The following is a 27,701-nucleotide window of genomic DNA, read 5'->3' as shown; positions in this document are numbered from 1 at the left end:
TCTCTCTCTCTCTCTCTCTCTCTCTCTCTCTCTCTCTCTCTTTCTCTTTCTTTCAGAGGGTGTTCGAGCAGTGAGACAGAGAGTGAGGCGGGAGATTTGTTGGACCAACAATTTGAGGAGCTCAACAACAAGCTTAACTCCGTCACTGATCCAACAGGCTTCCTTCGCATGGTGTCCAGAAACAACCTGTTCAACAGGTAGGAGATTTTTACAAATCACCTGGGGTCTCATTTATAACAGTTGCGTAAGCACAAAACGGTGGCTGAAAGAGGCGTTCGCCACTTCCTACGCAACCGTTGTGATCTACAAAAACAAATTTGAATGTGCGCACCCGTACGGAAACTCTGACCCATGCGTACGAACATTTTGGAGACACGGGAAATTGGCGACACAGATTTGGTGGTGAATTGAAGCCAGACTGTAGAAATTCAATGTGAGAGGCATCATTACACGTATAATGATGCCTCTCACATTTAATTTCACTTCATATGACACGTTATTTTGCACTTATATATTGTCTTTATCATTAACAGTCAAACCAGCAGTTTTATTTATGCTTGTACTAGTGTAGATAACTGTTAGCACATTTCAATTATAAAAAATATAAACCAGCTTAAACCTCAAATCAAATTTTGCTGAATATTTTATCAGCGCTGTCTGCACCCCGGAGCACAAAGGAGAGACCGAACTACCGACACTCGTGGTCAGCTGTGTGTAAAATACCGTCAACTAACGTGAAAAAACTGCAGAACAGAGCGTCATTCGTTTTCAATAATCTTCTAATACTGTGCATATATCACCAAGTACGATTTTAGTTTTGGGAGTAAAATCGCTTCAGTGAACACAACTTTATTTATTCATTCATGGTTTATTCCATAAGGACAGATACAGCATACTGTACACAGACAAACTGACTATTTATGTGGGCGTGTAGAGGGCAGGATGTGAGGCTGAACCAGCTGCGCACATTTACAGGTTGATTTTGGATTTATAAAAGGAAATAGCTCACTGGCAGCCATATGCAAGGTTTTATGAATTTATGAATGTTTTGGCGTACGTGCATTTCCTCCTTTCAATGTATGCAAACATTTAGTGGGGATCCTACGCACTGTTTTATAAATGAGACCCCTGGACGTTCCTACACTCCTACTGTGAGACAGCCTTAATCAACAAGCGCTACTTAGACCTACTTTAACACAAAAAAAATATTACAAATATCTGCTTGGGTAAGGCGATTCATGGGTATTGTGGCTCATCTGTGAAAGGAGTCTTTTCTCCATTGTTTAGCCAGCACAGAGGCAGCACGTGAATATTAAATAGACTGAGTAGAGCCAAGCTGCTAAAACCTTTATCAACTGCCTACTCTGATGGGGCCTTGTTTTGTGTGCATGTGTGCGTTCGCTAGACACAGACACCAATGTGGTTTTAAGATGTTTGCCCTGTCTGTGTTTGTTTGTGACAGATTTGCGACGGGATATTTCAGTGAGTCTGCCAGTGGCTCGTTCAGAGTATTATTTAACAATACGAAGCAAAGTATTAATTTACTTTGTGCTGATTGGTTATGTATATCAATAGAGAGTGTGTGCATGTGCGTGCATATATGTGTGTGTCTGGGTCATATTTCCCTGTCCTCGTCCACAGTTGAGCTGCTCTTTGATGAGAGGGTAATTCCAGCTTTAATTGAGTCTCTGTGCTCATTAAGCCCCTTTAATGGGCTGCCGGTAATGATTCGCTCATTCTTTTAGGCCTCAAAAACTCTGGATTATAAAGCTCCTCGTGCTTAGGAGCCTATCGACTATCACAATGTTAAAGCAAGAGAAAATGAAGAGAACCTCATTGTCATTTCAAGTCATGTATCCTGGGGTTTCATGTCAGATAATGTACATGTATGTGCTTTTCTAGGCCTCTCTTTGACTTCACTTCCCGTGTCAATTTTCCCTCATGTTAAGATTTAGGCTATTACTGATATGAATACCTCAATATTTCCACAATTACTCATAATTACGAGAAAGGAGAAAAATATAATGAACTCTAATTAAATAACATTTAAATCAAAATACAAGAACAATATACCCATATTAAAAGATCAGTGCTTCATGGTGTGATGTCTTCATTGTGTTATCATTTTAACACGGAGATCTAATCTTTACCAGGGAGCTGGGAAAGATTAGATCTGGGAAAGATCTATGGGAAGGTGATAATAAAAGTCTCGTGTGTCTAATCCCCTAAGTGTGTGATTAAATATGTTTATATTCACATGATAGCATAAAAAGATTGTTTGAAGATCTTGATGAAGTTGTCAGTAGAGAAAGCAGTAAGCACTGATTAAGCAGGATTGAAATTGGATCAGTATAAAAATCTTAATGTGTGTGTAGTAGAGGCTAACTTGTCCACCCTTGAACCACCACTCAGGTCACACTTGAAGGCATGTCTTTCAACTGTAGCCCGAAATAGGCCGCCACTGAGCGCAATCCTCACCTCTCTTAGTCTTTTCTTTACGTTGTTTTCCTCTACACTTGACACTCACCTTCTCTCGGCTTATTTCTTGCCTCCTCTCTCATTCTTCCTGTCAGGTTAACAAACGATTGTTTGCTTTCCCAGGGAGGCTCATGCCAAGGCCTGGGAGAGAGACAGAGTGTTGGGAGGCTGGAGGGAAGCCAGTGGCCAGGGGCTACCAGAAGGGCAGGATAGATGTCTGTTGGCTGGGGCCTGGAGGAAACGCTGGCTGGTGGAACAGATGGAGAGTAGGGACAAGCATGGCCATAAAACTCGACCCTGTGTGTCTACAGCACCAAAGGCTTTTAACCCCACGGCCACCATTAGCACAGTTCTCAGTATGTTGTGCGTCTCTGCCTGAGCAGGGAGCTGCCACCCCCGTCAAAACAGCTGACATGCCTCAAACATACAGGGCTGTGACCTTACTTCTGTTAGTACTGCAAAATACTCATTGGCAGTGCATTGAAGACACTCACAATCACATTTTACATCAGCTGGACACTCTTGAGTTTTGATTGTATGTAGAGTAAAGATGGGATGAGCCCTGCTCTCCGCCTCCTCCAGTGGGGATTGTGGCAAGATTGCTCCTTCGTGGTTCTGTAAGCACTAGACTACCACGGTGCAATACTGCCATCTAGTGGAGCTCTTCATATTGACTTTATATCCTCAGTAGGATATAATTGAGTATTGCTTCATGTCAAGAGGAATAATATATGTTTTGTTCACAGAGGGATTACAGCACATCGCAATGCAGATCCAGTATGGTCTGCCTTCATCTGCATTTTACTCAGTGTGCTTTAGATCTGACAGTGAGCATGTTAGAAAAAGAAAGATAGTCCTCTGTGATAGAGAGTGTTGGATCACTCTCTTCTGCTGCAGCTTTGTAGTGCTATACAACTCAAACTCACAGTAACTACAGTGGCTGAGTTTGCGACTTCCCTGAGCCGTATCTGATGTAACAATATGCAGTAAGGCAGACACGGAGCTTGTCAGCCACGTTCCCAACTCGTATGCAAAGCTCAGTGATTGCAGCAGGATGGTTTGATGTTGAAGAACTTGATACATGATGAAACCCCTGTCTTCATGCAGGGCCTTTAAAGATTTTAAAAATGGTATAGTCTTATCACAGACTTTACATTTATTCTAATGGAGACTCAAAATATCATACAGTATTTCCAATTACAAACCTTCTGTTGAGCATAAGGTTGCAGAGGCTAAATGTGCACTTACTGTAGCTTACTGTAAATGCATGATGTGGCAAACTGCCTTGGGTCTGCAGCGTAAAAGTATGCGGTACAAAATTAAAACAGCATTACTTTGTGTTGTGTTTGTGCAGGAGTTGCCAGAGTATGACCAGCCTGTTCAGTAACACCATGTCACCTGCCAAAGATGGTAACTCTTCCCCGCCTCGTCGCTCCAGCAACCTCGGGAAGCCTCCACTGCGGGCACTTTATGATTTGCTCATTGCACCTATGGAGGGGGTGAGTGCTACCTCTGTGGGTCATTGCCTGCCTGTTGATGTAGTTCTGTATGAAAGAAAATGCAATAATGAAAAATATGAATATTTTCATGCTAATCCTTTTGTCTCACAGGGCTTGATGCACTCGAGTGGGCCAGTTGGCAGACACAGACAACTGGTGATGGTGCTGGAGGGAGAACTGTACCTCATTCCCTTCGCCCTGCTCAAAGGAAGCTCTTCTAATGAATACCTGTATGAGCGCTTCAGCCTCATTGCTGTTCCCTCCATCCATGGCCTTGGAGCCAGTGCAAAGGTTGACCTTCTCTTTCAGATGACAGAATAATGTTGCAATACTTGTATTTGAAACTCCTATATAAAACCAATGAGGACTTGCTTGGCCACAAATTCTACTTTTTCAGGATCCTCTGAAGTCATCTTACTGATCTACTGTCCTTAGATTGCAAAAATGTAGAATGTAACCTTTGTTCTTGTGCTCCAAGGCTCACTCCCGGCGCCCCGGACCGGCTCCATGTGGCGGTGTCTCAATGGCAGCAGTGGTGGGGAACCCTAGACTGCCCTCACCTGTGATGGACCGCTGGCTGTGGGGACCCATGCCCTCTGCAGAGGAGGAAGCTCTAATGGTGGCTGAACTGCTGGGCTGTCAACCACTGGCCGGCTCTGCTGCCACCAAGGAAAGGGTGATGAGTGCCCTCACACAGGCCGAGTGTGCTCACTTTGCCACCCACATTTCCTGGAAATTGGCGGCTCTGGTGCTCACCCCAAACCCTGAGAGCGTGCCCGGTGGGGCAAGTGCCAGTGTGGGAAGGGGAACAGTGGAGAGAGGTGCAGGTGGGAGGAGAGGCAGTAGTGGTCGAGGCAGGAAGGGCTCCATGGGAAGTGGCTATACCATCCCAGAGTCTCTCCACATGCAGGATGACAGCAGTGATGTGGAGAGCATCTGTGACAGTCCGCCCCTGCAGGAGTTCCTGCTCACAGCTGCAGATATATTGGACCTGAGGTTGCCGGTCAAGCTGGTGGTGCTAGGGTACGTTGGTTGGTTAAGGGTAATGTCCTGACATTTCATTTTAATTTTCAAAGTCTTATGGCAGTAATTTCTTATTTCATGTCCAAAAATATGATCAAATTAGTCACGCTGTAGATGTGAATTGAGGTTTGATTTACGGACATAAACGCATTATACCTACAGTACGGTACTAAAACAGAGATTATGTTACTAATGAGAATGGGATAGATAATAAAAGCAAATAAGGCTTGAAATGTTGTGCTATTAAATATTTTATAGCTTTCTAATTCTATTATATGCTTGTGTCATTTTGGCTACAGGTCGTACCAGGAGTCCAGCAGCAAAGTGACAGCAGATGGTGTTGTGGGATTGACCAGGGCCTTCCTGGCTGCTGGGGCTCAGTGTGCCCTCGTGTCCTTGTGGCCTGTCCCTGTCGCAGCCTCCAAAGTTTTTATCCATGCCTTCTACACTGCCCTGCTTAACGGGACCAAGGCTAGTGCAGCACTGGCAGATGCCATGAAGACTGTCCAGAGCAGCAAGCAGTACTCGCACCCCTCCAACTGGGCAGGTTAGAGATGTTATTCACTTTTGTGTTGATTCTACATTCTCGTTAATAAAAAGAGATGACCCTATAATGGAGTTCTATTTTTTCTGTTCAGGGTATATTCTGATTGGCAATGATGTGAAGCTAAACAGCCCATCTTCCCTCATTGGCCAAGCTTTGGCAGAGATTCTACAGTATCCCGATCGAGCGCGTGATGCTCTAAGAGTTTTACTCCACCTGGTAGGACATGGACACTCACACACAATGACTTGCTTACTATACAATATATCACAACCAAAAATACTTATGCTGCACTTCACTCATACTTGCAGGTGGAGAAGTCTCTTCAGAGGATACAGAACGGCCAGCGTAACTCCATGTACACATCCCAGCAAAGTGTGGAGAACAAGGTGGGGGGTGTCCCTGGCTGGCAGGCCCTGTTGACAGCTGTGGGCTTCCGGCTGGACTCTGTGGGCACTGGTATGCCTTGTGCGGTCTTCTTTCCCACTGCTGATCCGGGAGACCGACTTCAGCAGTGCAGCACCACTTTACAATCACTACTGGGTATGCACTTGAGAATCTGCCTAGTGTTTTACTTAATTGGTGATTATGTGTTTTGTACAATTATTTTTAACATTGTTTTCCACATAGTTCTAGCCTCTGTGTTTGTAACAGTTCCTATTACTCCATGGATCACCTGTTTAGATATAGTTTGGAGTATAAAGAGTGTGCCTTGTGTATAAATAATGAGGAAGTTCCTTTGATCCCATCCCTCAGGTCTGCCGCCGCCAGCTCTCCAGGCTTTGTGCAAACTCATCACAGCTTCAGAGGCAGCAGAGCAGCTCATCAATCGGGTAGGCCCCTGCAGCTCTGAGCAAATGCAACTGGATTCTTAAATCTAATGCTCTAGATAGAAATTGGTCTTTGGCTCAAACGACAAACACCATTGCTATTATTCAGTGTTAAGATCTATTGAGACAGTCCCTCTCATTTTCTGTGACACTTTTATCGGGGGTATGTCATTGTGTAACTTGACAGTTGTGTTGCGTGAATACATGCTAACGCACTGGCAACTCAAGCTGCAGCTTTAATCTGCTTTGAAATGCAGCATGGAAGCCTGACTAGCAGTACTGCAACAACAAAGTCTGAACTACAATCCGAGTCCTGTTCTCTTGCACCCAAGCTTGTGACACCAAAGAATTAATCTCATGCCTTTATCCCTCTTAACGTGTAACATGTGGCTATCACATGCTTAAAGCGTAAGACGATCCAGTTAGTTGGTGATTAGGCTTTGTTTCCTCATATTGCCAATTCTGGTCTCAATGCACAAAACATGTTCAACCTAATCTATGTATGCTTATTGCATAAAACTATAAAACACCTCTGTTACTTGTTGCTGTTGCTGTTCTTGTTGACCTGATCCCTTGTGCCCTTTGTGAAAGTCAATTATGCATGCAATTAAAAAGCCTATTTTCTCTCCCCTGCCCCTAACGTGCTGTCTGAAGGCTGTTAAAAATATGGTGGCAATGGTAAGTGTGGCTTCACTACCTGCACTCCATCCCGTTCTACCCTTCTTGCGCCACTCTCTTTTCTGTCCTGCTAAACTAAAATACACCTTCTTGCGTATAGAAGCTGCATGACAATTTGATAATCAGTTTTGTTGTTTTTCATGCCACTCAGCATATGCATGCATAAAGCTTAGCCGGGCAATCGTTTACAATGTTCATCATGTGTTCATTGGTGGTTCCTGCAGTCAGATCCAAGGGATTTTGAGTATGAAAGGATTTACAACCCTGGTTCATTACATGTCAGAAGAATGTTTCAGGGTGGTGTAAGGGATAAAGCTGTGATGTAAAAAATAAACCTCCCACAATTATGAAGAATGAAGTGAGCAGGCGAGGCATGTTTCTACTTTCTGCACAGTTACGTCATGTTGACAAAGGTGGCTCTGTCCCAGGCCAAGTAATCCCGAAACAAAAAATGCAAGCGTGATTCCAGGGCACTTGTAAACCCTCATTAAGCTGAGACCCTTTCAGCGCTGCTTCCCTGCAGGTGTTCTTTTCCCCCTGAGTAATCGAGTGTCGGGCTCAAACGTGTGGAGAAACAGATTCATACCTACTCCACTAAATATGTTTACAGTAGTTCCACAATAACATGTAGCTGCCACATAGATGAAAATGCAGTATTCATTGAAAATATGGAACTATTTAACTTAGTACTTGGATGATTTATATCTTGATAAAATAGAAATTGTTTGATCACACAAATTCTTTTTACCGATTAATCGCATCTCCAGTAGAATTCACCAGTTTCTTTTATTCTTGTACTCATTCCTAACCACTACACTGCTATTTTCCCTCTTTGTCGTCTCCCGCTTCTTCTCCAGCTCCACCAGGTGCTAGTGCAACTCCAGACAGGAGAGAAAGAACAGGATTTCTCCCTCCTGCCCATTCAGGTGTCCATCAGTGTGCAGCTGTGGAGACTGCCAGGATGCCATGAATTTCTGGCTGCTGTTGGTGAGTCAACTATCACCGATTTTAAAAACTGTCCACACACCATGCATGCATTCATGTCTCCCGTGGACTGCACATTGACAATTTTATAAGTTACAGCTGCTGTCCTCATGTGTTTGTGCAGGATTTGACTTGTGCGAGGTGGGCCAAGAAGAAGTGGCGCTGAAGACAGGCAAGCTAGCCAACCGCCGCACCTTGCACTTTGCTCTCCAGTCTCTGCTGGCACTATTTGGTAAATATACTCATATGCTCATGTTCATTGTATCATTTATGCTCATGTTCATCATATCATTTATGTCATTACATTGTAATCATCCAAAATTTGCATTCAACCGTTTTTACAATTCTGTTGTTTTCATCAGGTCACATTTCTTTTCACTTCCTTTTCTCTTTGTTCAGACTCCACAGAACTGCCCAAGCGTCTGAGCCTGGATAGCTCATCTTCCCTCGAGTCTCTAGCTTCAGCCCAGTCTGTGTCCAACCCCCTTCCCATGGGATACTCAAGCCTTCCCTTCTCTCCTCCTTGCCTGGACAATCAGGCATCAGATGCTATCTCTGTCTATAGCCTAAGTTCTGTAGCCTCCTCCATGAGCTTTGTTTCCAAGTCGGAGTGTGATTTCCTAGGTCACCGGCAGCGCAGTGGGGCCACAGCACACTACTCTATCCACAAACACCCTCATGTTCCCCGTAGTCGCTCCTCTCCTCATGGGGCAGCTGCTGCTGTAGCGGCAGGAGCCCGGGGAGATGATGAGGAATATGAGGGCTTTTCCATTATCAGCAGCGAGCCTCTGGGAAGCCACTGTGACTCTCTGCCCCTGCCACCAGGCCACAGCCAGCGCCACCACCGTGGAGGCAGGGGGGTTGTTTGTGGGTCCAGCACAGGAGCAGGAAGAGGCTACACTGTATCAGTATCGTCAAGGGGCAGTGTCAGCACCCCCACGTCCCCTGTTAAAACATGTCTGGTGGCCAGCCCAAACTCACCATTCCAGAAGGTTGGTAAGGTGAGCACCTCGGATACAGGTGAATCTGACCAGTCCAGTACCGAGACGGACAGTACTGTCAAGTCTCAGGAAGAGAAAATTGTCCCTCTGGATCCTCAAGAGCTGGCCCAGAAGATTCTGGAGGAGACTCAGAGCCATCTATGGGCTGTAGGTAGTCTACAGCGGGCTGGGCCAGAGGGTGCAGCAGCTGGGGGAACTTCAGCACGGAGCAGCGCCTTCCGTTCTTCTGAAACTAGTGCGTTCAGCCGTCCTAACAGCAGTGCTAGCGGCAGAGCTCAATCTTCCCCAAGGCCCAAACCTCCCTCCCGTTCCTCTTCGCTGCAGAAAATAAGCTCTGGCTACAATAGTCCTGCAATCTCTGAGTCTTCCCAAAAGGAGGGCAGCCATCCATCGCCCACTCTGGACAGCCATGCACAGTTTAGATTAAAGTACCCAAGCTCCCCATACAGCGGCCACATCTCTCGTTCCCCGAGTAATGTGTCTCCCAGTTCTGGTCACCAGTCCCCATCTGGTAGTGCTCCATCCCCCGCCCTGTCGTACTCCTCTACAGGCTCTGCCTGCTCTACATCGACTGATGTGCCAGACTTGGACCGGCTGAGAAGAGGAGTCATTGATGAAAAAGTCCAAGCTATCCACAATCTGAAGACCTTTTGGGCTAATGCTGCAGCCCAGCAACAGCAACATCTAGGTCCTGTCCGAGCCGTCCACGGTGGTCCTGGACCCTTTGCTTCTGCCAGTAGAGATGTACTGAGCCTTCTGAACCTCTCTCCACGCCGTTGCTCTCCTAATGATACCCAAGACAGCCTGGAGCTGCGGGAGCTGGGGCTGCAATCACTGGATAGGGGCAGCAAGAACAATGGACACCACTGCTCCAACCCTAGGAAAGTGGCCCCATCTCCTACTATTTCCACAAGAAGTAGTCCTGGTGCTCGTTCTATCCGACTACCTGCTGGGAATGGATACAAGTTCCTGTCGCCTGGAAGATTTTTCCCTTCCTCTAAATGCTGAGACATTTAAAACAGTCCTATACTTTTATCTATCTATTATTTACTGTTCTGTGCGAGTAGGGCACTTTTTGAGGGCCACTATTGGTCCGCCAAGCTTGACTGACAATGAGAAGGATTTGATTGGTCAGTGGGTGCGACCCTGAAGAGGCACATGAATGCTTTAGAGAAAATCTTGTCTTTGTGCCCATAACACTGTAAATGGCAATGAGAAATACTCAGACCTGATACTGTGTTTGTGTGTAACTGTGTGTCAGGTAAATGTAAATGCCATTTGGTATTTTTCTTTGCTGTTTGTGTGGGCCAAGATGCAACAGCTATGACTGATTTCCTCCATTCTATTTGTTTTGTTTTTAAATTGAATGGTTATTGTTATTGTTTGTTGTTATTAATATTATAATAATTATTATAATTATGTTTTGTAAATTAATTCCAGTGTTTCACAATCAGTATTAAACGTTTTATATTATTAAAAAAGTGAACAAACCTGTACCTTGTAAAGATGGATCGACTGGGGGAAAAAAAGATTTAATATTTTTTATTGAAATCAAAAGGGCATTTTGCCTGATTTCTTTGTGAATTGAGTGTCTGCTCTGAAGCATGGATTCTCTTGCTATTCAATGTTAAGTACCATGTATGACCTTTTTAGCCCATGATTTTGAAGTTTCATGACAACCATCTGTCATTTATCAGTGAACTGTTTCAATAAAAAAAAACAACCATGTATTTCATTCTTGTATTTCTGAGTTTACATTGTTAGGACAGACATCACAGTACAGCGGTTGTCCCTCAAGGGGTCCCAAGAAACGTAAGAGGGCTTACAAGATAATTAAAAACAAACATATATTTCTGACACACAAAGGTAGTTTTGCTTTTGTTTCTCTAATGCGAGTGGCAGAATAAGGAACTGATGCAGCGGCAGTTACCCAGATGTGCAATAGGCGGGTTTAAAGCCACCAGGAAGAGATTCTATTGGTTAATAGGAATTAGCATGCCCGTCTCATGCCTCCTCCTGCAAATCACCGCTCACGAGGGAGGGGCCGAGACGGCTCTTAGTAGCTCGTGACGTCAGTAGCAATCAGCGTCCGCTCCTGGGCAGTAACGGTCGTATCTCGAGAAACAAGCAGCGATGACCCTCATCAAGGAGTAGTAAGTTTCAACATGTTCAAGTTAAAACTTACAACATCGTGTAGTAACGACTTCCGATAGGCAGGACAGATTTTTTTTTTTTTTAGTTGTTTGTCACTAATGAAAACTTCTCCATCTTGTCTCAGTGTCTGTGTCAGACACACGAGGGAAGGGTGGGAATTACTCAAGAGCTGCTCTGGCCTACGTTACCGGCGTTGACAGCGGTGCGGCACTGTGTGACAGCTGCTGTTAATCTTAGCTAGTCTGTCTATGCGTTCACGTTAAGTCACGTTTGCTAGCTTCAAAACAATTCAGTCTGTGGTTTGTGTTATGCGTTTTTAAAGGATAAGAGTACCGGCGTGTGTACTTTCAAGCTTTACCACTTTATTTAACTTGGAGCCGAGACTCACGGTTTGCTAATGCTAGCTAACGTTAACGTTACACCTAACGGTTTAGCGTTAACATGGCTGTGAACCACTTAGCGCTGCTAATGTTCTCTTAACGTTACATACACTCGTGGCGAAGCCAACTAATCTTACCCAAGATTAGAGACTTTGATTAATGGCGGATTCACTGTTTTTTCGCCCTCTCTTGTCAAACCAGACCATTTCCATCTACTGACGTTAGCCTGCTAGCGGTAGTAGTGTTCAGGTAACGCTAGCTAGCTGTTAGCTCTGTGAGTTAACAAGTTTGATCATAAGATGCTCGTGTTGACATTAACTATTGTCAGCTAGAAGAAGACGTCAAACCACAGAAGTCGGTCATGACTTAAGTCACACTTTTGTAAAATGTTTGCCTGCTGGATTGAGACATGTTAAGGTGCTCGTTTTTAACTTCGCCTCCATCGGTAAACGAGTTGGTCGCAGATCAAGGCAGGAAGACCTGTAGCACAGGGACGTGACAGCAATCTACCAAATCACAACGAACGCTAGAATGTAATAGACAAATGGATATGTTCATTTACAACTTTATTCTATTTCAGCAAAGCTCTGAAACAACTCTCACGTTTGGGTAATGCCTTTTGATTTATTGAATGTTGGAAAGATAGTCGTCGTTTGGTCAGTGGCTTGATCTGGCTCTTGAGGAACTTTATTCCTGTCCATATTGTATTTCTAAACAAAGCATGTACTTTTATTTATGCATATTGCAGTGGTTTGTACTTAAGTGGTATTTCTTAAGTCCATAGTTCGAGCACCCTGTTCATTTGGATATACAAGTGGATGGATGGACGGACAATGACACTAGTTTAATTTCTGTGTGCCACAGAAACTCTGGCTATCTACAGATATGTATAAAGTGTTAAAGTAAGGCTATGTTGTTTTTTTAGGGGGGGTCCCCTGCAGTCACTCTGTGATTATATTTTAACCATTATTTGCCAGTTTTGTCGGTACATAGTATGTTCAGCTGATATTCTGTGATCCAGTTCCAACATTGCTAACCTTAGACCAACATTCTCTTCAGGAAGTTTTTAGGAATAGCTTTGCTTCTTATAGGCATTATTGTGCGCTTGACACTGAAACAAAAACCTTTTTCCTAGTTCGATCTGCACATATTCTGATGCTAAGCTTTGAGTTTCTTTTACCAGTGACTTGTAATTTCTTCTGCTCTTATTCGACTGCTCAGAGGTATCTTTGTCCCTTTCTGCCTTTTCACTTGTCAGTCTGGTTGCACCATTGTACAGTGTTTTGTTCTCATTATACAAAGCATGCCTTTTTTCAAACCCTTCATACAAAATAACATCTAAATAGATATCTGTAAAGGTGACTTTTCTACCACTCTGCTATCAGATTGAACCCAATCAAGCTTTTGTGGCTAGCAAGTGAAAAGTATTTTTGTTGTTTTTTGTTACTTTGTGAAATTTGCTTCAAAACCCAGTCCTTACCCTACTATGCTCCTGTCCAGTTAATTTTTACATCTTGAGTATCATGATGTGCCCTTGATTGTCTCCAAAGTGACCGTCACGCATCACTAAGCTGTGCTTTAGAGTTAGCAGTGGCCTTTCTGCAAAGATAAAACATCATCGGTCACTGGGTGTAATTGTGAAGATTAAACTAATTTCAACACAAGTTAATATAGAAGTGTTAATTCTGGACTAAAATGCTAAATCTCTATGGCATGGGTTGCCACAGCTCATCATCAAAAGACCACACAAAGTAGAAGAAGTGCAGTCAGAAACAATAAAACAAAAATGCGTGTTTACTCCAGGCATCAACCTCTAGTTCTGCCGCGTGATGCGGAAGTGTCTTCTAACTTGCATTATCTCTATTGACCATTACAGGGCGGCTACTCTGGTTGTAAAAAGAAGTCCGATTGTATGGAAGTCTATGAGAAAATGACCCTACTTCTCGCTTGATTTATTATCTCAGTAAACATGAGTTTGTGCTCTCAATCGCTAGTTTCAAGTCTTCTTCAATCCAGCATGATATCCATTTATTCAATTATGGTCCATTTAGAGTCAAATAGACCATAAAGCATGGTATGCTTTAGGGCGGGCTTACTGTGATTGACAGGTCGCTGACGCTACCGTCAATACATCACTCCTCCGCATTCCAGATAGGGTTACTTCCCTTCATCGGTTGCAAAATAACCAAGATGGCGACGGCCGTATTCCAAGATGGCAAACCCGAACTCGAGGCTTCATAACGGCAGTCCACGAACCAAATGGTGACGTCACGATGACTACCTCCACTTCTTGTGTACAGTCTATGGTTTACGCCAGAGTAAACGAATCATGTCAGCGTAGAATACAGCCCTTGCTTCTGATTTATGCTTTGAAAGAACTTCCGCCTACTTTTTTTCTCTTGCACTGTGTGGTTTGTGATCATTCACTGAAACTTCATTTTCATAAGAGTAAATTATGCAATTGTTTGGGGCATACCACACCCTGCAAAAGGTCTGTTGGGACAAGTAGAGTAGGCTTGCAGTTTACTTAACTATGCAAAAAGTAAATATCGTCTTTAACGTTTGGATATCTTGTCTAATAAAGATTCAGATAGTTGTTTTTTCTTTTTAAAACAGCTGTACCTATTGTTACTGGTCTGTGCAGCACTTTTGTAGTTTTTAAGCAATGTTTTGGCCCAAAATCGCTCGGTGTACATTTTCCTTTGCTTCCATTTTCATTGTAGTTTTTATTATTCCACTCTGGTCTAGTGATGCGTTCTTATCATCTTGCTGATGTCTGCAGTGTGTTGAATATGGGCAGTGGTGTTTTTACCTCAGGGGGAGTGACCACAACTGGCTTCCTGTTCTGTAGTAGCGACATGGTTTCTGTGCATTGTTGAGGTTTGTTCATATGCGTGTTTATGGCATCACTGCTTCTTCTACTATAGTTTATTTTATGTTTTATACTTTTAGGACCACAGTCCAATTTAAGTACATTGAATGATGTTTTTCTGTACCTTCCTTGAGTGTTATGCTGTTTGTGATAGTAACATACTTGTTTAGTTTACAGTAACATTGTAGTGCTTATTGAGCGCTGTCTTTAAGAACGCGTTGTGTGAATGTTACCACACTTCTCTCTCTCTCTCTCTCTCTCTCTCTCTCTCTCTCTCTTGCAGCCGTGTGGTTTTACCCTGTAGTGTTGAGGAGGTGAGTAATCCATCTGTGTTCCTTATTATTCCATTGACAAAATGAGTGAAGTTATAAATGACTGTTTTTAAATTCTATGTTAGAATGTCTGGGTTCTACTTAATTTCTTGTACTTTTCACTTCTCATTATAAATGACGACAAACTATAAGCTCAAGTGCAGTGAAGGGAGCCATGTATGCCAGACTGCCTTTATTTCTCTCCTACACATCTCTTCCAGCCTTAAAACTGGTTGATATTCCCTTTTGATTAAAGAAATCTTTAATATACATTCAGTATTTCAGTTTCACAACACATATATTTTACACTTGCAATTAATCCGTTAGTGTCACATGCAGCAGAACCTGATTATCCCTTATTTGGGCTTAAAGTGGGTCACAGAGTGTAGGCTTATAGCAATTATAAGAAGTCTCTGTAATGCACCTTTCCTAGAAAACAAATGAGTTTCTGCAGTTATTAATGAATGTACTACAATCTTATCATTTCCCGTGTTTGGCTTCTGGTTGCAGATTAAGACAACACGGTCTCCTCCACAAAAGCATCACTTGTAGTTCTTATTTAGAGCACAATTTCTCCCCTTTGTTTCGGTTTATGTCATGAATCCCGGACTCACCCTGCTGCCTTACATAATGAGCAAAACCTCTCGGCAATTAGTGATGCTTTCTGAATCTCAGTCCATTAATTGATTAAGTGTTCTCTTTATAGTGGAGAAATACTAATAAGAGCTCTGGTAGTTGAAATATAAGCAAACATGCACCCTTCTTCAAACATCACACCATGCAGCACTAGTTAAATTGCCCTGCAGAATGTAGTTATGACTTCAGGTTTGAAATACAAAAGACTGTCGCAATGATGTCTGCTCTTCATTGTATTTAGAGCTAGTATAATTGAAAAAAGGATCCTAGCTTCCATACCACAGGTGTGTGTCTAGATTCACAACATAAACACATCACACGGGGCTTTTGGGGCGTCACATGATATTGAAAAGAACAAGGACGACAAATATTTCTGTTGCACAAAATTATTTTCCTAGAATTTTTGCTTTTTCTATTGTACAATGCTGCTAATGAAACAGTCTGAAAAGGAAACATCATTATTTTGGTCTGAACTGCTCACATGTCATGTCCAGAGTATTGGTCCGTGATGAGGTAGTCGATGCTTCATTTTAAGGGGTCTCATGCAAAAAAAGGTTGAACCTGAACCATCAGCAAGGCTATAGGCTTCAGCTTTAGTCTATTTTCTGGGTGTAATGTAAGTGACTGGTGTGTTTTTGTGTTCCAGTATCAAGTGGGACAGCTGTTCTCAGTGGCTGAAGCAAGTAAAAATGAGACAGGCGGTGGTGAGGGTATCGAGGTACTGAAGAATGAGCCCTATGAGAAAGACGGCGAGAAAGGACAGTACACACACAAAATCTACCACATAAAGAGGTATGTCTTTTTATTTTTATTTTATTTTTACCTTTTTCAATTGGATGAATCAATCCCATAATTACCATCTTAAAGTGTAATGGCGCCGTGCTTCCAGTTAGTGGCAGCATTGTCTTACCTCTGGTCTTATTTTGTAGTTGTTCATATTCCATAGGCATGTCAATATGTCTTCTCTCTTCCTACTTGTTCCCTTCCTCTTTACCTGCCCTACAGTAAAGTCCCAACGTTTGTCAAAATGTTTGCTCCTGAAGGCTCCCTGGTGTTCCATGAGAAAGCCTGGAACGCTTACCCCTACTGCAGAACCAGTGAGTCCCCCATATCCCTTTACCCCGAAACCCTTTGTCCTCTCCATTGTTGAATACACTTTGCATCATGTGAATTTACAATGTTTATTCCTTCCATATGTAATGGTTCTTTTTTCCTGTCTTTCTCTCCTTATGGCTAACCTTGATACAGTTGTGACGGTAGGAAGTCTTAAATGGCTTGTTTTGTTTGCTTATTCAATTTACTTTCTGTACGTTCAGTTCTGTAATATCCCGACACTTCCCTCCAGAATGAGTATATGAAAGACAACTTCTTCATTAAGATTGAGACGTGGCACAAACCAGACCTTGGAACAATAGAAAATGTCAGTACCTCTGCATCTTATCCGGCACGCATCCATCTTCAACATCAGATTTGACTTTGTATGCTCTTCTTACCATTATTTTTCTTTGTTGTTCAGGTGCACGAACTAGACGCCTCCACGTGGCAGAATGTAACTGTTGTGCCCATCGACATTGCAGACAGAAGTGTAGTGTCCACTGCTGTAAGTAGAAACTCTTCTTCCAGCGTAAGATAAAAATGCAGTTTGGTGCCTTCATGTGGACAAGCTTCATCATTACCAAGCTCTCTGCCAAACCCTATTCCCTTTACATCAGGAATGTTCAAACGGGCCTTATTCACTTCTTTCTGATGAGCAGGAGTCTTGTCAGATTTTCTTTGGTGACACAAGAACTTCTTAATTTCTGTGTTTAATTTTGGAGAATCAAATAAATAGGGACATAATTGCTGATAAATAGTATTGTCGCATCTACAATTGTATGTACTCTACAGATCAGCATTAAGGTATATTTGGGTTTTTCAAAGTCTATATCCCCAGAGCCAAGCGTCATCCAATTGCTAATACTTATCGGAACAACATTTTTAAAAACTAATTTTATTTAAAATGCAAACGCCTGTAAATCGTCACATTGGAGGAGCTGGAATCTACAAATGTTTGATATATTTATTTGACAGATTACTACTTTATTTAAATTGTTGTTGAATGATATACTGTTGACTGATTTAATTCTTCTTTTTACTACTTTTCTACTCGATTAACTTGCTATGGCGATGCCAAATAATATGTATTTAGCGTTTGATCCCACTCATTGAACAGTGCTTATATACCTCCAGGTATATGTTGTATCCAGTGGAACTGTTGTAGTGGAGCCAAGGCTGGAAAGGTGTTTTTGTAAAATGAATTACCAGAAGGTGAAATACCATGAAACGCATACCTGTCAATGACCGTGGATGGTTAGAACTGGCACCAGAAAATGCCATTAGACGGTCGGAGTAGATTGATTTAATCACTTCATTATGTTTTCAAGCATCGCCTTGAAATCTTCTTAAAGCATATCAAAACTCCACACACACCATTTGAGCATCCTAAGATTGCCTCAATAATATTTCAGAATGTAAACATGAGTTTCTGATACTCTGAAATCGTATTTGAAGATGTTACACATTATTGCTGTTGTTTGACATCACATTGCCTCATTTCACAGTGTGTGTGTCTGTCTATGTGAGGCTATTTGGCTGAGCAGCGTGTGTGTGTGTGTGTGTGTGTGGTGGGTAGTTAACGAGGCGGAGGTGTTTGCCTTGCTGGAGGAGTGTGTTGTGTCTGAGGACCCTATCAGCCCTCAGCCTCGGGCATGGCTGCAGGGCCCGGGGCGTACCGCCAGCACAGATGAGTTTGTTAGTGTAATTAAGGCTCACGGTGCTTCGTATCCTGGAACGAGACAAATACACAAATGCATTCGCACTCTGACACACACACTGTTTTTACTTGTGGAGTAGCTCCTTTTAGTCTACCACGGCATATCGATTCACAGACCTCATTAGTGCAGCGGAGTGTATTGTTATAGTGCTGGAGCTCTCAGCATTAGAACAGCCAAATAATTGTGTGTGTGTGTGTGTTTGTGTGTGGGTTTGTATCTCTTTCCACACGTTTGGCACCCTCCTGTTGGCCAATAGCCCTGAAAAGTAGCTTTTAGCTGCAGGCGCATCATGATTTATTTACAATTGCTGGGCCCTTGAGCTGTTGATAATATGAAAGCTATTTCATTTATTGGTGTTTCTTTTGCCTTTTTTATGAAGTCAACTTCGTCATGTGCTTAGCATATGCGCTCAGTGTTTTTCTACAGGCTTAAAAATCTTTTAGATTCTCCTGTGAGATGGGAATTAATGCAGGTAGGTGCAAGCATATACGTTCATGTATATGAACCGGCACCAGGGTCGCCCCGATTAAACAGTCGCTGGTGGCATCAACGCCCCATCGATGGTCGTTTATCGCCGAGCCGCTTACAGCTCAGCTGTGCTCCGGTCTTGCTGCGTGACATTATCTCCGGGGGCTGGCAGCTTTTGGAGAATGAGTGCAGTCCTCTTTGGCCTCTCGGTGGCAGTGACTGCTGTGCTGCTCACCTTAGAGCACAGTGCGTGAACAGCAGGGGACAAACGTGCCACAAATTCTGTAACCTGCTGAATGCCGTAGTGGAAGAAAACTTTCTTTTGATTCGTGCTTTAATTTAGAGTATTATGATACAAATGATGTACGTATCTTAGCATGCTTAAATACTTCAAAATGTGACAAAAGTTGTAGATTTCTTAACTTTAGTTTCCAAAAACAGAACACTATTCGGTCCGATTACCTCAGCTTGTGGAACAGTGTGTCAGCTAAATATAATGTGCTATGTGTTGTATTAATTATATACATTTCTCTTCCTGTAGGACTACAAGCTAGATGAGGACCCGGCCGAGTTCAAGTCGGCTAAGACTGGCAGAGGACCCCTTGGGCCCGCCTGGAAGGTAACGCTCTTGTAAGCCGTGGAAATGATCAGATTCACACACAAGTGGCAATCAATGTCACAGGAGAAGAAACAAAGACTAAACCCACGTTTTACTTTGAAAGGGCTCTACACCTGGTCACTGTCATTCACGCAAGAACCGGGTCTGCAACTGTGCTTTCTCATATTTCGTACATATTTTCCAAAGCACTAAATATAGTGCTGTCGGTCTTAATAAATTAGAAAGAAGATGGGACCTCCGTAAATCGGTGTAGAGCAGACTGTCCACCCCACAGTGAGGCCGATGCTAACTCTGAAGAGGCTACAGGGTTCAATGGCTGGGATGGGTGATGCTATGCATACAAGAAAACAAATAACCCTGTGTTGAAAACAAAACACACTTTAGCTTGTGTTGCCAGAAGGTATGTGGGAGCCTCTCAAATACAGAGGAATTAAGTTCAGTGGTTTGAGAGCAAACCGAGATTGAGCCTTTAGTGTGGCGTTTGGTAGTGGCTGCATCATGCTGTGGGGATACTGCTCTGCAGCAGCTCTTGATGGTAAGAGGGTAAAGTGAATGCTGCAAAAGACAGGGAAACCCTTGAGGGAAACCTGCCACAGTCTGCAAGAGAAGAATAAAACCAAAAAAACAATGTTCAACAAAACCAAAAAAACAATGTTCACGTCCTGGAGTTACAGAATCAGAGACCAGACCACAATTCAATCAATTTGTGGCGTGTCCAGATGTGCTACAAATAATGCCGACCTATTTGCGTACTGATGACATCACTTCTAAATTTGACATGAAGGGGGTGAAGACTTACACATTGAGTTATTTGGTGTTTTTATGGTTTATCGCCTGTAATAATCCGAATAGCTCTGTGCAAAGGAGAGCACAGAGCCGGATTGGGGTCGACAGAACTGTGAGGCTGCAGTTTGATGAAGACAAACCGCCTCTTTCTCGGCTCTGATTGGATGTAATGGATATTTCTAGTCACCAGGTCGGATAAAGGTTTTACTCGTAGCTCCTTCTGCCAGACTTTGTGTGTGACAGAAATGGGGGAAACATAGTGTGTGTGTGTGTGTGTGTGTGTGTGTGTGTGTGTGTGTGTGTGTGGAGACATTGATAGTAAATTTGACAAGCGGCAGTCCTGTATTAAGACAGATATACTTTTGATAGAGAGTAATAAGACATAGCTTATCCACGTCAGGAGTTATTCTGCGTTCCCCTCTATACCCTCTCGTACCCCGCAGCCTCACAAATGGGTCCTGCTCACTGTTGGAGCTTTGAGAATTTCTAGTCTGCAGCGGAGTCCTCAAAGTTCACCATGGGAAACTTTCCTCCGCTTCAAGAACAAAGGCAGCCAAACAGCTTTAAAAAGTCTGAATAAAGAAGCACAACTTTTCATTTTGTGTTTTTAATTAGATCACTTTCCCGTCCGCTGTGAACACGGAAAAAAGTGTTTTTGAAAAGGTGGAAAAAAAAAAAAAAAGCAGTTATGTGACAACAGAGGCACAATTTCTCTCAGCTTCTCAGAGCAATAAAACTCTTGTCTATCTCTGCATGCACACATGCTTGCATATCGGTACCCTTTGTATTTCTGAAAACTTCTGCTCCTTTGAGTAGGGCACAGAGAGGGAGAGAAGAAATGTCACCGTAAGTGTTTTGATGTAGAATCCGTTTCATGTGAAGTTCTCCTTTAGCGATGACAACTTTTCTAAACCCACTGCAAATTTAGAAATGTTTCTCATTTCCCCTCTCACGCTCCCGCCCTCCATGATCGCAGCATCAAACGACAGTGGGATGATGGTGATTGAGGCGGGTCTGTGGCATTTTCTCTTGGAATGCTGCGGCAGAATGAAGTGATTAATTAAACAGGTGTTCTCAGAGAGAGAGAGAGAGAGAGAGAGTGTGTGTGTGTGTGTGTGTGTGTGTGTGTGTGTGTGTGTGTGTGTGTGTGTGTGTGTGTGTGTGTGTGTGTGTGTGTGTTCTGGGGGGCGAGGAGGTCCTAGGTGTTAATAATGTAACCAGCTTTGCACCGCGACGCCCTTATCGCTGCGCGAGCACCGCTTTATCTGCCTTCCGTGGCCACAAAGGCAAGCCTGTCGGGAACGGTGTCGCTGTCAGGGCGGAGGCAGAGAAATGGTCCCTTCATCTGGAGTTTATCCACTTTGCTCTGCCCCCACCCCAACCCCCCCGCTTCCTTTTCTTCTTTTCTTCAGAGGGAGACAGAGTGCAGCAGCGGATGGATTAGAAAGTGTGTTGTAGATTAGGGCACTTTTATCTCTGCACAGCACATCTTCATATTGATAATTATTTCAGCAAGCTCCATACCCAAAGCATTACATATTAATGTTTTTTTTTTTTTTGCTTTGAATGCAGCCAAGATTAGTCTTAAATAATATTCTGTCAGCCTTCTGCTGTTTTTAGGATCAGTCTCTCGTTGCCAAGTTCCTGTCAAGTTTTGACTTATTTATTCTGATACGGCACTTTTTAGAAAGTGATGGGTTGTAAGTCTTGTCGTGCTTTTCTTCTCTGAACAGAAGGAGCTGGTTCATAAGACGGACTGCCCGAGGATGTGCGCCTACAAACTGGTCACAGTCAAATTCAAGTGGTGGGGCCTGCAGACCAGAGTGGAGAACTTCATCCATAAGGTTAGAGTGACCGGTTTACACCGTTACACTTCACACAGACGGTTATCTAGCTCAGGCTCTGAGTCCCAGTTCTTTGCCCCTTGACTGTCTGATTGACCAAGACCAGCTCTGGGTGATGATATATGATCTTCATTAATAATATATATACGTGTGTATAATACCCAGCCCTAACCCAAGACTACCACTGTCTCCCCCAGGAAGAGAAGAGGATCTTCACTAACTTCCACCGCCAGCTCTTTTGTTGGATTGATAAGTGGGTGGAGCTGACTATGGATGATATCAGGCGGATGGAGGCGGAGACACAGAGGGAGCTGGAAGAGGTGAGGGCAGAAGTAGAAAATGACCCACCATTTAAGAGTAAACCTTGTGCATATGAAGTACATATTATTGGTCAGTGATGGATTTTGTGCGCACAACTGCCCCAATATCAAGAGTGTTCAGTCTCTGGGCCTCCATTTCTGATGCTTGCCTGATTAACAAGTAAAAGAAACAAGCTTCTCCGAGGTTACTAGTCCTATGTGCCCTAACATGCTTCCTAATCCCTAATTCTGTTATTTACTGTATTTCATTCTTGTCTAGATGCGTAAGAAGGGCTTTGTGCGCGGTACAAAGGCTGCAGACAAGTAGCCCGGCCAGCTTTAGATCTTGAGTGTTGCTGTGTAAGTTCTTGCTGGTCTCTCGGATGCTTTCTCTGTTCACTGTGGGGTTTCGGTCGCTGCACGCCTCTGCTGCTGCTTTCACTCTGTACTCTTCCGGGTTGTCAAAGGGATTTTTGTCCACTGTGTCTAAATGTGCACCACTTGCAACTCCATAGCTCACTCTGAATAAGTGAATCAATAACACCAGTTTGCAGATAAACATGATGTATGTGCTCGGTCGGTAGGCGTTTTTGCTGACCCAGTGAAAATATCCAACCGTGGTTTGTACCAGTGTCTGTTGCTTATGTGCACATGCTTGTGTATGCATTGCTTTAACATCTGGCCAGACCTTTCTCAGAATCACCCATGCTAATTCTTTTGAAGAGGTGGCCAGCAGGTAAAAACATACACAAAAGACCTGCTCACGACCAATACCTGAAAACTAGAGCCTCCCCACAGAGGAGAAAAGCAATCCTCTCTTTAAATTACAGGTTTCTGTGAATCTCACTGTGTAGAACCGTAGCACTGGTTTGCCCTTGGCACTGCTCTAAATATCAGCCTGGGCGCTCTGGCCGTACAAGGAGAAAACGGGAGGACTCGAGGATGGACTGGCCAGAGTGGGCTCAAACATTCCTGGCCTACCAACAAACACCCCTCCTCCCTCACAGCTCGCCCAATTCAGCATGTGTTTCTAATTTTCCCTGGGAGTAAGTAAACAAGCGGATGCCATCAGAGAGGGATGTGGAGGCCGACATGCAGACGCTGCCATTCAGGTCCTTGACGAGACTGTACCGGGTGAATGAGAATCTCGCTGTGGAGACGATGCACCAACAGTCATGTCTGCCCTTCTTGGTGTATACTGGTCGAGTGCTGTTGGTATAGAAGGGGGAGGCACAAGGGGGGGAAAAAAGGGGTGGGGGGGCTCAAGATGGCTCCTTTTCCCTCATTAACATACAAATGGAATTTTGCAGTTGAGAAGGAGTCTGTGCCGTGATTGAGAAGAAACGGGAAAAGGATGAAGAAGTCCGTGGGTGGATCCTCGTACCATTTCATCAGATCTGTTTAGACTCACCGTTAGTTTGAACTGTTCCATTAAGGTGTTCGCCTATCAGATTCTACCACTAATTGACTTTCCAAAGCCATCAGCCTCAGGTTGGGAGAATTTGGAAGTGATGCTTTTATCTACCTAGAAGACAAACATGGAGCTCGATAAGGGCTGTTGGAGCAGATTTCTAAGCAAAGGCTAAATATTTCAGTTTGCAAAAGGACATTTGTTGAATTTTCTTTTTTCTTTTTATGGTTTATGATGCAAGAAATACATCTCTGTTATACATCATGAATAGAAATTAGTCCACAAGCCCATGCGCAGTAACCAGCAACCGTTCATGAAGGGATCCACTGAAATGCAAGCGTCCACTAAACCTGCCCCTCACCTGTTAAGCTCGCACAAATCTAATATGGTGTCCATTTCCCTCTGTTTGCCCACAGCTTCGCAGACAGGGAGACGTGCGAGGAACCACCGCTGCAGTCGAATGAAAAGGCAAAGGATTTTAAACGCCCACGACAACGGCTCAGAGGCCTCCTTTGGTGCCTCTATTTTACCAGAACTGATTTAGGCTTTGGAGTGGGGGAGGGGGGGGGTGCTCTGCTACCTGCAATCAATAGAGCAGATCCCTGACTTGCATCCAATCATAGACATTCTATTCACTGAGGAATTGATTTCTAGAAACCAACACGATCCTAGCTGATAAGACTGGTTCATTCTGCTCTCCTGGGCAGAGAAAGGCCGGCTATCAGCATCTTGTTATTGACAAGACCGAGCCTGCTGGAGAGATATGAAGAGGAGCTTCTTGCAGTAGAGATACATTTTCACAAAAGGAAATTCATTGACTTGATTCCACAGTGGCAGGTGTTTGGACCAAAATATTTCTCCTGTCATATTTAGATTTTCCTTTTTCCTGCATAACATTCCTCTGAAGACGATGCCCTGTCCGATCTCTCTTTGGCTCCTCCTCCTTGGTCTTGACTGTACACATTGTGGCGCAGTGGTTTGCATTCCCCAGCATGACAGCATGTCTGTTTGTCATACTCGTGTTACTTCCTGCCACAGCCTCCATTTAGAGATTACTAACACCCTTGGCGCCTTGGCCCATTGTAATCCTTCACCCCACCTCCCCCAAAGCACTGCATCTTATTAACACCGACGATCATGCCCGTACAGGTATTCACTCTCATACTGATTTAATAGGAACACACGCACACGCCGCATATACATCGCTCGCACACGGATGAACGTGTTAATTAATTCTCACACATACACTCGCAGGTGTGGATGCCTTTGCGGTGACTGATGTCTGAAAATCTCAAGCTGGGCAGATCCATGCAAGCTTGTTCAGCTAAAGGATGTTACTTTGGAAGTGTTTACAGCTCTCACTGATTCCCCCTCCCACACACACACGCACCCCATTCTAAAGACATTCACACATAACATACAACACAGCATTCACCTTCCTAACAGAAGACCCCAGAGGAAAAAAAAAGACACTGAAAAACAGCCACAGATGGTGCATCACCCCTCGAGCCTCTTGTCACAAGCCAAACTGCAGCGCACTGCTCGCCCCAGCCCACCCTAGAGGCCTGTCTCACTCATCTGGTTCTCAGAGGTAGACTGTTTCCAAAAGGCCTCTTCTGTTCCGCTACAGTCTCGGTGTGTTTACAGAGTTCTATAAGCCTCACCAGTGCCCGTTCGACACCAGCACCACACACTTCTTGCCTTAATCCCCGTACCGTTGGACCTATTATAACTATTGTACCTCTGCTGTCAGCTATTGCGCTCGCTACCTCCCTTGTTTCCGACTGGCAATTTTCTTGACACCTAAAGGTTAGAACGATAAGAGTAAATCACTGCAGAAAGAGCTTTATGAGCAAAGTTGTTTGTGATGACTCTTTATTTTCTTATATCGCATGCGACTCCCTTTGTTTCCTGATATGTGTCGCAGCGACTGAGCCTGTGTAATTCCTTCAGCAAGCAAAAAATATGTAAGTAGCAGCCGGAACAGCTTGTTACACTGCTGTTGGTGCAAAGAGCTGCAGATTTACATCTTCGCCTCAGATCTGCCTTTTGATTGATTTGCCATGTTAATGACTCTTCATGTGTCTCCCGCCTACAGTGTACAAGTGGTTTCCTCATTTGATCCTCGTTTGTGTTGTGTTCTTTGTTTAACGTATCAATGTCTTCAATTGTGGAACAGGAATTGGGGATTTGTTTTTAGAGATCATGTTCCTTTCAAGACAAGCATATAATGAAATAATCTGCGTTCAACAATCCAAATGTTTTGTCTGTAAATGGTATGAGGGAGTGTGATCTCTTCTCAATAATGGCTTATTGGCTTGTCCAAAGAGAATGAATGGATTTCTGACATGTTTACAAGAATTCAGCATTTGTAGGCTGGTGATCTAGAAAGATTGGGAAGGCAACGGTTTTCTACACAAGAAAATCTTCTCAGGTCAACAATATGACATGCATTTTTTTTCTTTTTTTTTTTTTTATATTGTTGCCCCAAACAATTGACTTCTTTACACCGTACCACTGGTAATCCAGTGTCAACATGATGGGGAGAGGTTGTATTATATCCCATCATTTCGTTTTATCACACCATGTGAGACAGCCAGTTGGTCGTTGTGACTGTACTGTGATTGTATTCATACGTCTCAAAGAGCGAAAAGTACGACACGATTGATCTTCAATGTAATCAATGATTTGAAGTGTGTCGAAATGATTCCTGCTGTCTGTTCAATAGAGAAGGCAGTGGCTAAAGAGAACAACCTCAATCAACGGTTTACCGTCAAGACAATGATAGGAGGGGAGAGGAAGTACTTGCAAAGCAACTGTACAGTATTATCCTAATTTATGAAATTTACAACTTTAATTTCTGAACCGCTTGCTTTTAAATGTTTAAAGCTTTTGAAATTCAGGGGACATTGTAGTGAATGAGATTTTGTGCCTTTCTTTCTGTGATCTTGTGTGCCATTAAATCTTCATATTGTATCTAAATGTCAAATAAATTTTGTCTGGAGAATACATTTTTCAGATTGTGCGTCTGCTGTTTGATTGTATACAGGTGGTTGTTGGAGATTGAAGGCTAAACCTAAAGGGAAGTGGTAAGACTCATTTCCTTTTGGCTTAGAATGAAGTCTTCACAACATATATTTTATACAACTGTTCACTGACAGATTTTAATAGAAGATGCAACAAGAGTTTAATCTTTAATTCAAAAATATATCTTAGACAAAGGCTGAGGCTTGACTAGAAGCATTAGTTCTCCACTGTAAAAATACACATCAGATAGTATGAACATCCCCTCAGACTGGTTCCTGGTGACTCCAGCATGGACTAGACTTTCAGTGACCTGCAGGTCACAAGAGTCGCACAATAACAGCGGAATCCGTGCTAAAGAGCAGGAAGAGCTGCCAGTCTGCTGCCTGAGATATCCGCCTTTTTATTGTTTCTGGAGGAACGGTCACATGTGCCTGCTGCAAGGAAACCAGTCATATCTGCCCCCAGAACAAGCAAATGATGCTGTTTCTAAAAGGGGAGATGGGCAGGCTCGCCCACGCACCTCCTGTTAAGTGGCAGCTCACAGTAGTCTACATGGACACATGTATCCATCCATGTGTCTCTCTCACAGAGAAGATGAAGGGACATGTCATGAGTGAGCCCCTGTCGTTTAAATAGACGAGGCAACAGATGAAGGGAAGAAATGGATCTCAAAGGGAGGCTCAAGACTTGACACAGCAGGACATCTAGATGTTCAGTGCTAAAAACACTTTGTGATGGCCAGAACGACCAGCTTGTTGCTTTCAACGCACAAGCAGAAGCAAATGTGTCCAATACCGAGACACTAAAGCTGTACCACTGTTTGTTGCACCACATGGATCTGCATCTGCTACAAGATGACACACTGGGGTGAGAGAGTGGAGATTTAGCTCCAAGTCAGGTCCGCCCCTTCTGTGTTTGTGTATGTGACCTTCCCCTGAGGCCAGATTTGATCCGGGGCTGCAGGTTTTCTTGGAGAGGAAAGTTATTTCTGGCATGTTGGCAGTGATGTCAGGAGTGTTTCCTCATCCTCTGGGCTTGGGTCAT

The 27,701-nt window shown here is 43.5% G+C and overlaps 2 protein-coding genes across 6 annotated transcripts in view; both read left to right on the top strand.

Moving 5' to 3' along the window:
* Positions 1-11,038, top strand: part of LOC116384474 (tetratricopeptide repeat protein 28) — a 157,683-nt gene extending 146,645 nt beyond the window's left edge. For 2 of the 3 annotated variants that reach the window (XM_031849156.1, XM_031849158.1), the window contains 12 exons: positions 57-197; positions 3,833-3,977; positions 4,089-4,268; positions 4,456-5,000; positions 5,300-5,547; positions 5,639-5,763; positions 5,856-6,087; positions 6,301-6,377; positions 7,029-7,052; positions 7,910-8,039; positions 8,161-8,268; positions 8,436-11,038. In XM_031849156.1, coding sequence (XP_031705016.1) covers positions 57-197; positions 3,833-3,977; positions 4,089-4,268; positions 4,456-5,000; positions 5,300-5,547; positions 5,639-5,763; positions 5,856-6,087; positions 6,301-6,377; positions 7,029-7,052; positions 7,910-8,039; positions 8,161-8,268; positions 8,436-10,045 — 3,565 coding nt within the window. In that variant the 3' untranslated portion in view covers positions 10,046-11,038. The remainder of the gene's footprint in view (positions 1-56; positions 198-3,832; positions 3,978-4,088; positions 4,269-4,455; positions 5,001-5,299; positions 5,548-5,638; positions 5,764-5,855; positions 6,088-6,300; positions 6,378-7,028; positions 7,053-7,909; positions 8,040-8,160; positions 8,269-8,435) is intronic. The other variant, XM_031849157.1, reaches the window with a different exon arrangement.
* Positions 11,039-11,084: 46 nt separating this feature from the next.
* Positions 11,085-27,227, top strand: LOC116384475 (phosphatidylinositol transfer protein beta isoform). Of its 3 annotated transcripts, XM_031849161.1 has the most exons (12): positions 11,085-11,190; positions 14,727-14,757; positions 16,037-16,182; positions 16,396-16,487; positions 16,639-16,646; positions 16,736-16,810; positions 16,907-16,990; positions 19,213-19,290; positions 21,810-21,920; positions 22,118-22,240; positions 22,500-22,579; positions 24,047-27,219. In XM_031849161.1, the coding sequence occupies exons 1-11, from the start codon at positions 11,171-11,173 to the stop codon at positions 22,545-22,547; spliced, it is 816 nt and encodes a 271-aa protein (XP_031705021.1). In that variant the 5' UTR covers positions 11,085-11,170; the 3' UTR covers positions 22,548-22,579; positions 24,047-27,219. The 3 variants fall into 3 exon arrangements, with proteins under 3 accessions (XP_031705021.1, XP_031705020.1, XP_031705019.1); XM_031849160.1 differs by having other exon boundaries at positions 22,500-27,227; XM_031849159.1 differs by lacking the exon at positions 22,500-22,579 and having other exon boundaries at positions 24,047-27,218.
* Positions 27,228-27,701: the final 474 nt, after the last annotated feature.

Source organism: Anarrhichthys ocellatus, unplaced genomic scaffold, assembly GCF_004355925.1.
Source record: "Anarrhichthys ocellatus isolate YVR2014 unplaced genomic scaffold, GSC_Weel_1.0 scaffold9, whole genome shotgun sequence".
NCBI lineage: Eukaryota > Metazoa > Chordata > Actinopteri > Perciformes > Anarhichadidae > Anarrhichthys > Anarrhichthys ocellatus.
The sequence above is the reverse complement of the archived record's forward strand: the minus strand, read 5'-3'. Positions and strand labels throughout refer to the sequence as shown.

Excerpts from the sequence above, each read along its gene's own strand:
- LOC116384475 (XM_031849160.1), top strand. The coding sequence starts at position 11,171 with ATGACCCTCATCAAGGAGTA. Across the intron at positions 16,183-16,395 it reads AAAATCTACCACATAAAGAG|TAAAGTCCCAACGTTTGTCA; the intron begins GTATGTCTTTTT and ends CCTGCCCTACAG. Across the intron at positions 16,811-16,906 it reads ACCTTGGAACAATAGAAAAT|GTGCACGAACTAGACGCCTC; the intron begins GTCAGTACCTCT and ends TTTGTTGTTCAG.